Source organism: Mustela nivalis (assembly GCF_964662115.1).
Source record: "Mustela nivalis genome assembly, chromosome: 3".
Classification (NCBI taxonomy): Eukaryota; Metazoa; Chordata; class Mammalia; order Carnivora; family Mustelidae; genus Mustela; species Mustela nivalis.
Window position 1 is genome coordinate 103,800,936 of NC_139022.1, and position 15,252 is coordinate 103,816,187.

The window sequence follows — 15,252 nt, forward strand, 5'->3', positions numbered from 1 at the left end:
ATCATTTTCAAAAACTAAAAATAAACCCCTGGGCTCAATAAACAAAGATGCTATGTAGACAAAGAAAACACATAAAGGAATAATCTTGATTTCAATATGCAATTCTCATTACTGTTGTAATAAGAGATGCAAACATCAGGAAGATATGAATTAGGTTTTCTATTCATAGAGTAGTTAAAATGATTCTGCATGCTAAACGGAGAATATTCAAATAATTCTGGAATTAATGGACAATTTTTCATTTAATTTTTTTACTTTCAAAAGGAACACTTTAAGTGGTCTATTTAAGGATACTAATCAAGCCCAAACGTTTTAAATAGATTATTCAAATTTATTCAATTATTAAAAAGTTAGACAAGCTATATATACCAATCTACAACCTCTAAATAAGATATTCAGTGTCGTTTTTACTAGAAATATCTATATATCATTTTATTTTAAAGTATTTTTAAAACTAGAAAAAGTGACATTTTAAAAAACTAAGTTTCAAATTAGAACATGCACATATTTTGAGGATCTACCTGAAAACGCTCAAGTATGCCATCAGTTCTAGCTGAGAATTTTTTAAAAGCAATCCATAAGAAAATTCTAGATTTCCCTTAAAACTAAGTCCTGAATTATACTTACTATACATTTAGAATGAAAGCCATAAAAGTTTTCAGTTTCATTTCAAGCAACAATACAAGAAAACCAAATTGTTGCATTAGAAGTTTTTTAAACCATAATTAATATCCTAACTGATTCTGGTACAAAATATTCTAAAGAATGAGAAACAATAGCTTTTAAGTTCCTTTTCACAAATTATTATACCAAAACCTTGAACTGTGGCCAAAGTTAGACTCTAAAATTTAATAAAGTATAGGGGTTGGTTCGGACTGTGTTCCAAGGTTGACTTGGAAATCCTTATTTAAAACTGAAGGTAAAAATAGTTTCCCCCAAAGTGAAGGCTCTCGACTAGCCCATACACACAGAAAATTCATTTTACTTAAGCAACAAATATAGATATCAGAACACACCAGTGGGATGCCAGAGATAGGATGGGAGTAGAGAATCTTCTATCTACAAAGGAAAGGAGGAAATTAGTATAGGCCAAAATAGATACGAGGAGATGGCAGAAAAGAATGGCGAAAAAGAAAGATGCTATTGCCTGTAAGGTCCAGCTAGTAAAAATGATCAGTCATTCAGTCATTTTTTCTCAGGATTTGGACTGATCCACCTGTTTAACTCACTTCTTATTTTTTATTATGTCTTGTTTCCCCCACTGGCTTACATAGTAAAGCCTGAAATCACAAAGTTTATTTGTAGGTTCTAAATACCGAACTTACTATACTTTCCCATACTTGCCATATTTTTTATAAAGATCGAGTACTGCTTTTTTATTAATCAGGAAAAGAACTAATATTAAAATTGAAAAGCCTCTCCACAGATAGCAAAAGCATGGAACAAGCAATATATTTTTAAAGTTAAAATCAATATATGAGGTTATTCAAAAGAAAAGAAGCTATGCTCATGAAGTTATTAAATCTAACAGTATTTATACTGTGAAAAATGAAAGCAAGTCAAAAGTTCAATGAAAGGTGAATCAAGGTCTGTTAATGGAAGAGCTATAAATACAGAGACTATGTGGCAATATGTAGAACATACAGTGGAAAAAATAGAAAATAACTTTATTACACTATAGTTATAATTACAAATAAATATGAATGCGAAGGCAAGATCGTAAAATAGAATAAATGATTGTATTAGGATAATAATATTACCCTACTTAATTAAGATATATATTTATCAGAGCCACTTTTTTAGTCATACATTTGGAATGTAAAATAATATGATAAATTTAACTCTTTTTATCTGTTCATTTAACATAATTCTTCTGAGGAACTCTAATCATACTCTTTATGTAATTCCAGAAGACTACAAAATAAAACATTTAAATTAAAAATATTTCATAATAGATTTTTTTTTAAGGTTTTATTTATTTATTTGAGAGAGAGACAGTGAGAGAGCATGAGCGAGGAGAAGGTCAGAGGGAGAAGCAGACTCCCCGTGGAGCTGGGAGCCCGATGCGGGACTCGATCCCGGGACTCCGGGATCATGACCTGAGCCGAAAGCAGTTGTCCAACCAACTGAGCCACCCAGGCGTCCCTCATAATAGATTTTTAACTCAAAATCAGTAAGGTTTTGCTATAAATTAGTTCTCTTAAATGAAATCAATAAGGTTTTGCTATATATTGGATTCTATTTAACAGACAGTTCCTCTTTCTACTACTTAATATTTTCAGAATAATTTTAAACAAACATTAAGAAAATGACTTTGCCAAAGAAAAATGGAGATAACCAGATAGAATTCAGAGGACTATTTAACTTTGTATATAGCATTTACGCTATATCTTATTTCTTTATTTTATATGATGAAATACTTCAATTCTTAATTTTTATGGATGACCCAAAGCAAGTCTAAAAAAGGAAAGAAGGCAGAAGGTTAAGATCCACTTAATGTGTCATTCTGCGTAATTTTCAAGCAAAAAAAGTATACCTCTCAGAAATTCTAACCGATGAGGTAGATCCTGATTGATGAGAATGAATCCTATTCTTATCATTATAATATTTAGAATCAGTAGAAATAATGACAAATAGCAAAACATACTGTACATTTATGTTAACCACAATCATTATTTTCCAACAATGTTTTCAGGTATCTGTGGGAGTATCTGTTACTTGAAATGGTTTAAAAGGCAATATTAAAAACTTTTTTTTCTAAATAACTTTAAACTATCAGACCTCCTCAACATTTATAGTTGTGCACGTCTTACAGATTTTTAAGAAATATAAAAGAAAATTCGGAGACAGACTCTAGAAAGCAATTTAAAGTACCCTCCAAAATAAAAATTAGTCAAAGCACACATTTCATCAAGAAGTATGAACCTTTAAAGTGAAAAACTATTTACAATTCCCCACAGTTGTAAAGATTATTACATATATGAAGCTGCCATCTAATTTGAAATTTTGAAAAGCCAAAATAGAAAACATTAATAGAAAACCAACAGAATGCTGTAATAATGTCAGGAAGAGGACAGTTTTGTTTTCAAAAGTCAAACTAATTAAAGAAACAAAAGAAATCAAAGTGATTTGATAGGTTATTCTATTCTGTAAACATATCTTTGAAATTATATGTCTAAAAAGAGCAGTTTAAAAAGTTCAGGAATGTCAAATGGGGCTGGCATTGAGTGGAAGAAACCAACAAATAGTTTTACCTAGGAAAGAAATATAATATAAATATAAAATAAAATATATTTGTATATAAATGCTATATACAAAGTTAAAATTTTTTTGGTTTAAAAACTAAGTACTAAGTACTTTCATATATATTTAATGAATGCAACAATTACAATAACTTTTTCAAAAGTTATTTTATGCAAAGTATGCAAATCACTGATCTCCTTTCCAAGTGTTTTCTAAATGTTAAAAATAAAAGAAAGAATATCAACATTCTCAAATAAATAAATGAATAAATAAATATGTCTTACTAAATCGGCCCCTGCTTGAAGCAAAACATCTGCAACATCCGTATGTCCATTTTCGCAAGCATAGGTTAAGGCTGTGTCTCCTGTTGCTGTCGTAGCATGAACATTAGCACCTGGCAAGCAAAAAAACCAAACATATACTTGTGAACTGTAAGATTGTATTAAACAGTCCAATTTTACAATCTGATGAAATTGATGAATTCAGCGAAATCTTTTTTTTTTAAGATTTTATTTATTTATTTGATAGGCAGAGATCACAAGTAGGCAGAAAGGCAGGCAGAGAGAAAGGAGGAAGCAGGCTCTCTGGTGAGCAGGGAGCCCGATGTGGGGTTCGATCCCAGAACCTAGGGATCATGACCCAAGCCGAAGGCAGAGGCTTTAACCCACTGAGCCATCCAGGCACCCCAAAATTGATGAATTCAAATATTAAAATACTACAGTATTTTAAGTATCCCATTTTTCTTTTATGCATTTAGGCACACAGAAAGAAACTGTACTAGATGTGTCTGAGTGGCTCAGTTGGTGAAACATCTGCCTTCAGCTCAGGTCATAACCCCAGGATAAAATCCGACATCAGGCTCCCTGCTCAGTACAGAGTCTGCTTCTCCCTCTGACCTTCCCCCATCTCATGTTCTCTATCTCACTCTACCAAATAAATAGAATCTTTAAAAAAAAAAAAAAAAGAGGAACAATATCATATTATTTTATAGAGCCCAAACCGGGGGAGGGGGTGCAGGGGCTGCAAAACAAAAAATATCAAAAGAGTTCTCTGAAATCATATTGTGGTACTGCTGATTTGTATTCTTTTTTTTTTAATTTAATTTTTTTTCAGTGTGCTGATTTGTATTCTGACATAGTTCTATGGATATCTTAAAATCAAATGAGTAAACAAGTAATCTTTGGTGAAAAGTGAAATTTTCGGAACAACCGAGAGAAAACACAGAAGACTGTTGAAGTTAAGTGAAAACTCTATGGCTCTGAAGTAGAGGTACTGACATAAACTCATGTTTTTTATCCATAAGAAAAATAAATAATTCCTAACTCTGACAAACCAATAAGTGCTAGAGACAATGACACACCAAGCAGAAATAGTCTCTAGCTTACACTATGGTCTCTACATACTATTTTCTAACAAATGCAACAAGGGCTTAGAAAAATAATTGGTTTGGGGCAGAATGTGTGTAAGATGTGCCTGAAACACCTTGCCATATCCGAAACCAACGGAATTATGAGAGACTATAGTGAGGTCACATCAAAAGGACTTCGGAGCTAACCTTACTGACCAAAGATAATCAAATTTTCCCATCTTTCAATAGTTTTTGCTTCTAAAAGAATGAGAACTATGATGAAGTAAAAGCCATCACATATGCTTAAATTTGGAAGTTCAAATAATGTTCAAGTAAAAAACAAAACTTCATTAGTCACCAGTGAAGGATATTAGGGGATTACCTTATTGTTTTGTTAATTGGTAAATAAAAGGAAAAAAAAAAAATCAAACTGCCATTCTCATAGGATTTATATCTAAGGGTAACCAAATAGCTGACGAAGGGTAGTTTCTCTTTATAGACACGTTTCAGCTAATAAAGAAGGAAGGAATAACAGAATTGAGACTACTCCTAATGAATTAATATATCTACTGATAATTTATGAATTAATGATCATTTGTGGCTAATAATATCACAAAAAGAAAGATAATCAGACATTTATTACCTCCAGAAGGAAGTATACAAATAGTACCTATGAAGCAGTCTAGTAAAAAAAAAAACAAAAAAACCCACATCATACCCGAATTCTGATCAAGTCTCTAGATTTAACTACAACTTTATAGGAAATCCAAGAGACAGAAAAACAAGTAAAATAAAATCATGGAGATGCAACTGGCAAAATCCCTATCAGTGGGAAGCCTAAAGAATAAACATTCCATTTCTTCAATCAAAGCTTGCAAGGAAATAGAAAAATGGAAGGGGAGCACAAAGACAAAAGAGACTTAAGAGACATTAACCAGGGCGCATGGGTGGCTCAGTGGGTTAAGCCGCTGCCTTTGGCTCGGGTCATGATCTCAGGGTCCTGGGATCGAGTCCCGCATCGGGCTCCCTGCTCAGCAGGGAGCCTGCTTCCTCCTCTCTCTCTCTCTGCCTACTTGTAATCTCTCTCTGTCAAATAAATAAATAAATAAAATCTTTAAAAAAAAAAAAAAAGAAAGAAATGTCAAAAAAAAAGAGACATTAACCAACAGCTGTTATATAAATCTTATTGAATCTTGATTCAAAAATTCATTAAACCCATATACATATTTGTAAGAAAAATATGAAAACTACTTAGACATTTAATAATACTAAAAAATTACTATTTTAAAAATGTAGGTAGGAAAATGATATTGTGGTTATTTTTTAAAGATTATCTTTCTGAGGGGCACCTGGGTGGCTCAGTGAGTTAAAGCCTCTGCCTTTGGCTCAGGTCATGATCCCAGGGTCTTGGGACACAGCCCCGCATGGGGCTCTCTCCTCAGCAGGGAGCCTGCTTCCTCCTCTCTCTCTGCCTGCCTCTCTGCCTACTTGTGATCTCTGTCAAATAAACAAATAAAATATTTAAAAAAAAAGATTATCTTTCAGAGATACTATTAAAACATTTATTGATTATTTAGAGAAATAAATTTATATTTTTAATAATTTATTTTTAAATTAAAAATTTGAATTTTAAATTTAAAAATGTTTCTATAAATATATATGGTGGTGGATGTTAACTAGACTTAAGTGTGGTGATCATTTCACAATATATACAAATACCAAATCATTAGGTTATACACCTGAAACTCATATTATCTATATCAATTACATCTCAGTAAAAAACAACTGTATAAAAATAAATGGGGGAAAGCACCTGGGCGGCTCAGTTGCTTAATTGTCTGCCTTCGGCTTAGGTTGTGTGATCCAGGGGTCTTGAGACTGAGTCGCGCATCAGGCTCCCTGCTCAGAGGGGAGTGTGCTTCTCCCTCTATCCCTTCCCCCTGTTCATGATCTCTCTCTCTCTCTCGGATAATAAATAAATCTTAAAAAAAAAAAAAAAAAGAAATGGGGGATATGGAGGAATATAGATGAAATGAGATAGGTCAAGGCCCCTGGGTGGCTCAATCTTTAAGCGTCTGCCTTGGGCTCAAGTCATGATCCCATGGTCCTGGGATTGAGCCCTGTGGTGGACTCCCTGCTCCGTGGGATGCCTGCTTCTCCCTCTCCCACTCCCCCTGCATGTTTTTCCCTCTCTTACCATCTCATTCTGTCAAATAAATACATAAAATCTTAAAAAAAAAAAGAAGAAGAAAAGAAATGATATGGGTCATAAATTAAAAATTGGTAAAGATGGGGCACCTGGGTGGCTCAATGGGTTAAGCCTCTGCCTTCAGCTTGGGTCATGATCTCAGGGTCCTGGGATCGAGCCCCACATCAGGCTCTCTGCTCGGCAGGGAGCCTGCCTCCCCCTCTTTCTCTGCCTGCCTCTCTGCCTACTTGTGATCTCTCTCTATCTAAAAGAAAAAAAAAATTGGTAAAGAAAGCTGGGTGATGGCTTCTTAGGGTTCATTATACTATTCTCTATGTTTGAAAATATGCCATAACAAAAAAGTTCTTGAAAATGATAAAGGCAATATATTAAAAAATTTTATTGTTTTGCTTTTTGTGTGTGTTTTGTTTTTACTGCTACACTCTAAGAAGAACTTCATGTAAATTAAGCACACTCTAAACTGGAAAAAAAATTTTTATAGATAGTGATCATATAAAAAAGTGATTCTCAATCCCCTGAGATAGTTCTGGAAACTTTGTACGTCAAATTAGCATAAGCAGCTAAACAAGATTCCACAGTGGTACAATAGGAAAAACAATGTCCAGAGCTCTAAGTATGAACATTAGCTCTGTCACTTATTAGCCTGGTTGCCTTAGGGTAACATGATTGTGTATTGTTTCCATATCTATAAGAATGTGTTTAATATTTTTAACTATATAGGGACCAGTGGCAATTAATAGAAATAACACAAAAGCTGAGCAGAATGTCTTGGTATTCAATAATTTCTTACTAAACATTAATGCCTTCTCTTAAAAGCCTCTTACAACAGCAAGACTTAACACAGAGGGATGTGGAAAGACTATGGAAGGTAATCACTGGTAGAGCACTCCTGAAGGGCACAAAGATAGTTGCTGAAAATGATGGAGGTACAATGACTGAGTAATGCACACATTAACTACAGTGACTGCTAATATCTGAGTCAGGGGAGAGGTCAGCTTGTATGACTGGTCTATGCTTTTGTTCAAAAAATAAATAATCATCTGCACCACTAACAATCCTAAGAAATTATTTCAATAACAATTCAAAGGAAAAATTGAATCTGGGCTATAATGAAATTAATGTTAACAATAAAAGCTTAAAAACATTGAACAAAGCCTTGCTAAATATTATATTTTCCTTAACATATTAATTTCTTCATATGTCAAGTTTTTTTTTTAAAGATTTTATTTATTTATTTGACAGAGAGAAATCACAAGTAGGCAGAGAGGCAGGCAGAGAGAGAGAGAGAGAGAGGAGGAAGCAGGCTCCCTGCTGAGCAGAGAGCCCGATACGGGACTTGATCCCAGGACCCTGAGATCATGACCTGAGCCAAAGGCAGCGGCTTAACCCACTGAGCCACCCAGGCGCCCTCTTCATATGTCAAGTTTTAAACAATATGTCAGACACAGATAAAAAGAAAAATTTCATATTGTTTTCAATATACTTATAAAGGTATATGTCTATCTGGATATTTTTTTCTAGTTTTCTAGTATATTCTTTTTTTTTTTTTTTTTAAGATTTTTATTTATTTATTTGTCAGAGAGAGAGAAAGAGCAGGAACACAAGCAGGGGAGCAGCAGGTGGAGGGAGCAGCAGGCAGAGGGAGAAGCAGGCTCCCTGCTGAGCAAGGAGCCAGATGTGAGACTTGATCCTAGGGCCCTGGGATCATGACCTGAACCAAAGGCAGATGCTTAACTGACTGAGCCACCCAAGCATCCTCTGCTAATTCTTATTTTATGCTATAAAACTACAAATATTTTATGCAAAACTACTAATTTCTTCCTATTGCTTATCAATGCATAAAGCACAAATCATTTTAAAACTAAGTACTTCTGCCAAAAATTAAATTCCCACTTGTTCTTTTTTCTTTTTTTACTCTTAAGAAGGCTTAAAAATGTCAAGAAATGAACAGGCTTGAAAGTATCAAACTATGACCTCTATAATGTCATCATCCCCACCTCCACTTACTAACACAGAGACTAAGAGGAACTAATTTCTGCCTTCCAGAAGCCACAAACTATTGAATGGAGAGAGGAGGTCAATGTGCAAGCTATGGTCATGAAGCAAACCTTAACAATAAGAAAATTTTTTAAGACATTTTTAGAGATGTAGGAGCCTAAGTAGAACAATCAAATTGTAGAGCTGGCTTTCAACTTCTGTAGATATGAAAAAGTTAAGGTTAATTGATAAAGTTATGAAAGCAATATAAAATCCTTTTTCTAAAGGGCATTTTTAAATTCACATACCAGCAGCCAATAAATATTTAACCAACTCAAGGTGTCCCTCCTGTGAAGCCTCCATGAGAGGTGTGGAGCAGCCGAGTTCTAGATCAGCCCCTGCTTTAATCAAGAAGTCTGCAACTTCAGAAAACCCTCCACAGCAAGCCAAGGTCAGAGCAGTTTCTTGGGTTTCTTCCGTCTGGGCATTTATATTTGCTCCTAAGAGGAAAGCATAAAAATTGATAACACTAGCTGTAATACTTAGGATAAAAATATTGTTCTAAATTATGTTAATCATCTCTCCCTGCTTCTAGGATTCCTTCTAGGGTGCTGATAATTTATTTTACCATCAATGCAAAAAAGTATTTTAGTTGTAGTACACTTTGCTGATACTCAACACAAAACACCCAAAGGAAATTTATTTTTTAATTAAAGAAGTAAAACTACTTTACCTTGCGCTAAGAGTAGGGCCACCATCTCCTCATGTCCTTCCCGAGCAGCTTCCATCAAGGGAGTATATCCCTCATCATTAACTTCTTCTAGATTTGCCCCCCTTTCAATAAGCAGAGCTGCCAATTCAACATGTCCTCCACAGGCAGCTAGCGTTAACGGAGACTCGAATGAATCTGCGGGCATGTTCACTTGAGCACCACTATCCAAAAGCAAACGTGCTACCTCTACATGTCCATCCTGCAGATTTTTAGAAGGAAAACAAGAAGGAAGGAATTTTGTTGTTTTGAGATTTTTAAATTGGGAGAAAAGAAGAGATGAGGAAAAATGAAAAGGAAGAAAGAAACAGAGATGCACCTTAGATACACATGTATTATCATGCCCATCTGAGAAACCTGAGGTGTCTTATCAAAACTCCATTAAGATTACTTTACCTTACCTTTGAGCAAACCCAAAATTTTCCACAAGAATCAGACTTGCAACATATATTAACAATTCCAAATAATTTCAAATTTTCACATTCTTTGAAGTTCAAAAAACTGTTAAATCCATACACAAGAGTACCTCAAAATAATTACTATTTATACTACTGCCAAGTCAAATATAACTATACCCTCCAACCTAGGTGTCATAGGATACTGTATTAGAGCTATTTAAGAAACAAGGACTTGACAAAAAGTAACAACAAATTCTAAGAAGTCATTACCACTTGGGATTATGTCACCAAGGAAAACCCCTGCAGACTGATAGTACCCTATATTTTTCCTCATCACTAGCTTGTTGCAATGAAAGAAAAAATTTTACAAACATGTAAAAACAAGTATCTATTCTCTTGTAAATAATATTACCATGGGTCCATCTGTATAGACAGAAGGCAATTATTTTCTTTTTAAAGATTTTATTTATTTTTTTGACAGGGAGAAACACAGCGAGAGAGGGAACAAAAACACGGGGAGTGGGAGAGGGAGAAGAGGCTACCCGCGGAGCTCAGAGCCTGAGGCAGGTTTTGATCCCAGGACCCCGGGACCATGACCCGAGAAGAAGGCAGACACTTAACAGCTGAGCCACCCAGGTGCCCCAAGAGTAAGGCAATTAATAAAACATTCTCATGGAGCGTAATTCATCCTATCCCTCTGCCGCCATAAATACTCCTCTTTTATTTGTTTGTTTGTTTTCTTTAGTGTCAAATTCTTTATTTTATTTATTTGAGAGAGTGAGAGTGTGAGCAGGAAAGCACGAGAAGGGAAGCAGCAGAGGGAGAGGGAGAAGCAGACTCCCCACTGAGCAGAGAGCCTGTTGTGGGGCTCATTATCAGGACCTTGAGATCATGACCAGAACCCAAGGCAGCCACTTAGCCAACTGAGCCATCCAGGCACATCTTTAGTTTCAAATTCTTCACTTCAAAATTTTATATATGCCTTAACTCTTGTTGCAGCATATAAAATCAAACGCTGTGCTGGTCTGTATTTCAAAAAGGACCAAAATACTGCTAATGAAAGGTAAAGACTAAATATAAAAATAAGGTTTTATAAGGTTAGTCAATCCTTTTATTAAATAATTAATTAAAGAAACCTTAATTAAATGTTAGATTTCAATATCTATCAAGAGTTTCATTATATTTGGGGCGCCCGGGTGGCTCAGTGTGTTAAAGCCTCTGCCTTCAGCTCGGGTCATGATCCCAGGGTCCTGGGATGGAGCCCCGCATCAGGCTCTCTGCTTAGCAAGGAGCCTGCTTCCTCCTCTCTCTCTGTCTCTCTGTCTACTTGTGATCTCTGTCTTTCAAATAAATAAATAAAATCTTTAAAAAAAAAAGTTTCATTATATTTAACTAAATGACTAGCCTAGCTTTAATCACTTTTGACATAATGTCAAAAACAAATGACTTGGCATTAAAACTTCAGTTTTACTAAATCTGAAATAAAATTCTAGCTTTACTATTAAATACTAATACTTCAAATATATGTAAAATAAAGTATATTTTAACCAAATTGCTGTATTAAGTTATTTGGTATTTGAAATACATTTCTAATTGAAAAGAAAATAGAATTTATAAGTATTCACAGATCAAAGAACTACTGCCATGCATAGCTCCTCTAGGCTCCCAATAGTTTTGTGTGAATTTACTTCAATTTCTTTACTGATTTTGCTTTTATATCTTGAGTACATACATTAAGGGAGAAATTATACCAAGCACTTTTTGCTTTAATAAAAAATTTTAATTTTGTCAAAGGAAAAAATAAAGGAGTAAAAACAATATAATCTAATCTTAAAGGTCTAATACAATTATTAGACTTTTAAAAAATTCTAAGACTAGCCAATAGCCAGTACTGGACTCACCCTCCTATAATAAAATATGGTAAAATTTGGGAAAAAGAGATAAAGCAACTGGAAGCACTAAATAGCAACCAATCTAAGGCTAAGCACCACAAAAAGGCAGCACATAAGATGAACCCTACATTCACTCCAGCTTTCTCTCTTTAGGCATCTTCCAAACCATGGTCTAAGGAAACCAAGGCTAAACAAAGAGTGAAGATTTCTTTCAACAAAGAAAACAAAGATCAGAATACAAAGCAGCCAAAACAGAATTGCAGGAGTATGAGCAGAAAAAGTATGGGCTGAGAAAACGAAAATACAGAGTAATCTCAAAATCTATATAAAATTATCTTCAGATACTTGGGGCACCAAAGATGCCACTCTGGGAGGCTAGCAGAGAATGGCTGCTGAAAGGCAGGAGACCTTGGGAGTTTAGACTCAGCCAGAATAGAAATTCCAATGGTGAATATCCATGCTTTCAAATGAGATGGTAGAGAGGATACCTAAGGAATATCCAAAGATCAAGGAGCAAGGAAGTAGTAGTATAAGAATAAGGAGTATAAGAAATTAAGCCTCAGTATGACCAATGATCCACTGGTAATTTAACTGCCTGCTAGAACAAAACATAATAGTTTTATAAGAACATGATAATCAAGATACTTGAAAAGGGATCATTCATAGCATATGGCTTACAACTAAAAATACCACATATTAAAAAACAGGAACATGTGGTGACTGTCAAGATACACAATAACCAATAAAAGCAGACCTGGCAGAGGGGAAGCAGACCTAGAAATACATCAAACACAAGAGATAGAAAAAAGGACTATTAATGATATATTAAAGAAAATAAAGGGGGGAAAATGGAAAAATAAAAAAAAATAAATTTCAACATAGAATCAGAATAAAAGAACATCATATCAATAATTATATTTAAATATAAATGGTCTAACCAAACCAATTAAAAAACAAAGACTGACAGAGTGGGTTGCAAAACATGACTTAAAAATATGCTCTCTGCAAAAACTCACTTCAGTCTAACAATATAGGCATATCAAACATATCAAAGATTGAAAGAAAGGATAAAAATACTTATCAGGAAAACAATCACTGGAAAACAAAAGTAGCTATATTAATATCAGGAACTATGTTAACAAAGGAGACCTCAGAACAAAGATTACCAAAGAGACACATCACATAATGATAAAAGGGTCAATCATGAAGACGACACAGCAATTCTAAAAATGTATAGGTACCAAGCAACAGAGATCCAGCATGTGAAAAAATGAGAAAAAAATGAAAAGCAACTAAAAGAACCACACAAATCCACAAGTACAGCTAAAGATTTTAACACAACTCTCTCAGTAATTGTTAGAAAAACTATACAGAGAATCAGAAATAATGTAGAAGAATTCTACTATCAATCAACAGGATCTAACTGACATTTATAGAACACTCTACCAAAACCAGCAGGATATACATTCTCCACAAATGCATAGGGAATATATGTCCACATCTTGAATATAAAACAAAATTAAAGAAATGAAATCATGTAGAATGTATTTTCTGACCACAATGGAACCAAACTAAATATCATTAACAGAAAGATCACAAGAAAATCTTCAAATGTTTAGGAACACACGTGAAAATAACCTATGGGTCAAAGAGGAAGTCTAAAGTGAAATTTAAAAAAATATATGGAACTGAATGAAAATGAAATATAACACATAAAAATATTTTTTAAAAATTTTATTTGAGAGAGAGAAAGTATGGGCAGGCGGAGGGGAAAGGGAGAGGGAAAAGAAACACCCCTCTTGAGCAGGAAGCCCAACATGTGGCTCAATCCCAGGACCCTGAGATCACGACCTGAGCCAAAAGCAGAGGCTTACCCAACTCAGCCACCCAGTCACCCCAACATAATAAAATTTCTAAGACACAACTAAAGTAGTACTGAGAGGGAAATTGATAGAACTAAGTACATACAATTAGAAGAGAGAAAAATCAATAATCTAAGCTCACATTTCAAAAGCTTAGAAAAGGAAGTACAAAACACACCCAAAGGACGAGAAGGAAGGAAATTCTAAAGAACAGAGTGCGATTATAATACTCAGTGGTGAAAAACTGAAAGCTTTCCCCTAAAATCAGGAAGAAGTCAAGGATGCCCATTCTCACCACTTTTATTCAACATTAGTACTGGAAGTCCTAACCACAGCAATCAAACAAGAGAAAGAAATAAAAGGCATCCGGATTGGTAAGGAAGAAGTAAAATCTTCACTATTTGCAGATGACATGACACTACTTATACAAAACCCTAAAGACGCCACCAAAAAACTACTAGAACTGATAAATGAATTTAGTAAGATTCTAGGATACAAAATCAATGTACAGAAATCCTCTGAATTTTTATACACTAATAATGAAGCAAGAGAAAGAGAAATTAAGAAAACAATCCTAGGGTACCAGGTGGCTCAGTTAAGTGTTTGCCTTCACCTCAGGTCTTGATCCCAGGGTCCTGGGATGGAGTTCTGCATCCGGTTCCCTGCTCAGTGGGGAGTCTGCTTCTCCTCTGTACCCCTCACCCCTGCTTGTGATATCTGTCTCATGCTCTCTCTCTCTTAAATAAATAAATAAATAAATAAATTAAAAAAATCTTTTAAAAAGAAAAGCAAGCAACCCTACTTACAACTGCACCCAAAATAATATAAAAAAAACCTAGGAACAAACTTACCAAGGAGGTGAAAAACCCATACTCAAAAAATAAAACATTGATTCACAGGGAAAAGAAAAAAGAAAAAAAAAAAAACACTGATTAATAGTTCTCTGTTCACAGATGATATGTAGGAAACCCTAAAGACTACATACACAAAAAACTGTTAGAACTTATAAATGAATTCAGCAAAATAGCAGAATATAAAGTTAACACACGGAAATTAGTTGCATTTCAACACATAACAATGAACAATACGAAAAGTTATTAGAAAATTCCATTTACAACAGCATCAAAAAAAAATATTTAGGAATTCATCAAGGAAGTAAAATACTTATACAAGGAAAACTACAAAACACTGCTAGAAGAAATTAAAGAAGATACACAAAAGTGGAAATACATTTCATTTTTATGGACTGGAAGCCTTAATAACATTAAGATGTCAATATTACCAAAAGCAATCTACAGATTCAATGCAATTCCCATAAAAAGCCCAATGGTGGTTTTTGCAGAAAATATAAAGACCCATCCTAAAATTCATATGGACTCTAAAGGGACCCCAAAAACCATCTTGAAAAAGAGAATAAAGCAGGAAGACTCACACTTCCTGATTCCAAAACATATACAAAGCCACAGTAATCACAGTATTTACTACTAGCATAAAGACAGACATAAACAAAAGGAATAGAAGAGAGATCTCAGAAATAAACCCTTCCATATATGG

General features: G+C 34.3%; 1 protein-coding gene across 13 annotated transcripts in view; it reads right to left on the reverse strand.

Annotated features, from left to right (window-relative positions):
* Positions 1–15,252, reverse strand: part of LOC309862060 (ankyrin repeat and KH domain-containing protein 1) — a gene marked incomplete at its 3' end in the record, with an annotated part of 132,054 nt that overhangs the window by 70,989 nt on the left and 45,813 nt on the right. For 12 of the 13 annotated variants that reach the window (XM_082725427.1, XM_082725421.1, XM_082725420.1 and 9 more), the window contains exons 8-10: positions 9,511–9,748; positions 9,086–9,277; positions 3,528–3,637 (exon numbers count right to left, since the gene is read on the reverse strand). In XM_082725427.1, the coding sequence (XP_082581553.1) occupies positions 3,528–3,637; positions 9,086–9,277; positions 9,511–9,748 (540 nt within the window). The remainder of the gene's footprint in view (positions 1–3,527; positions 3,638–9,085; positions 9,278–9,510; positions 9,749–15,252) is intronic. The other variant, XM_082725423.1, reaches the window with a different exon arrangement.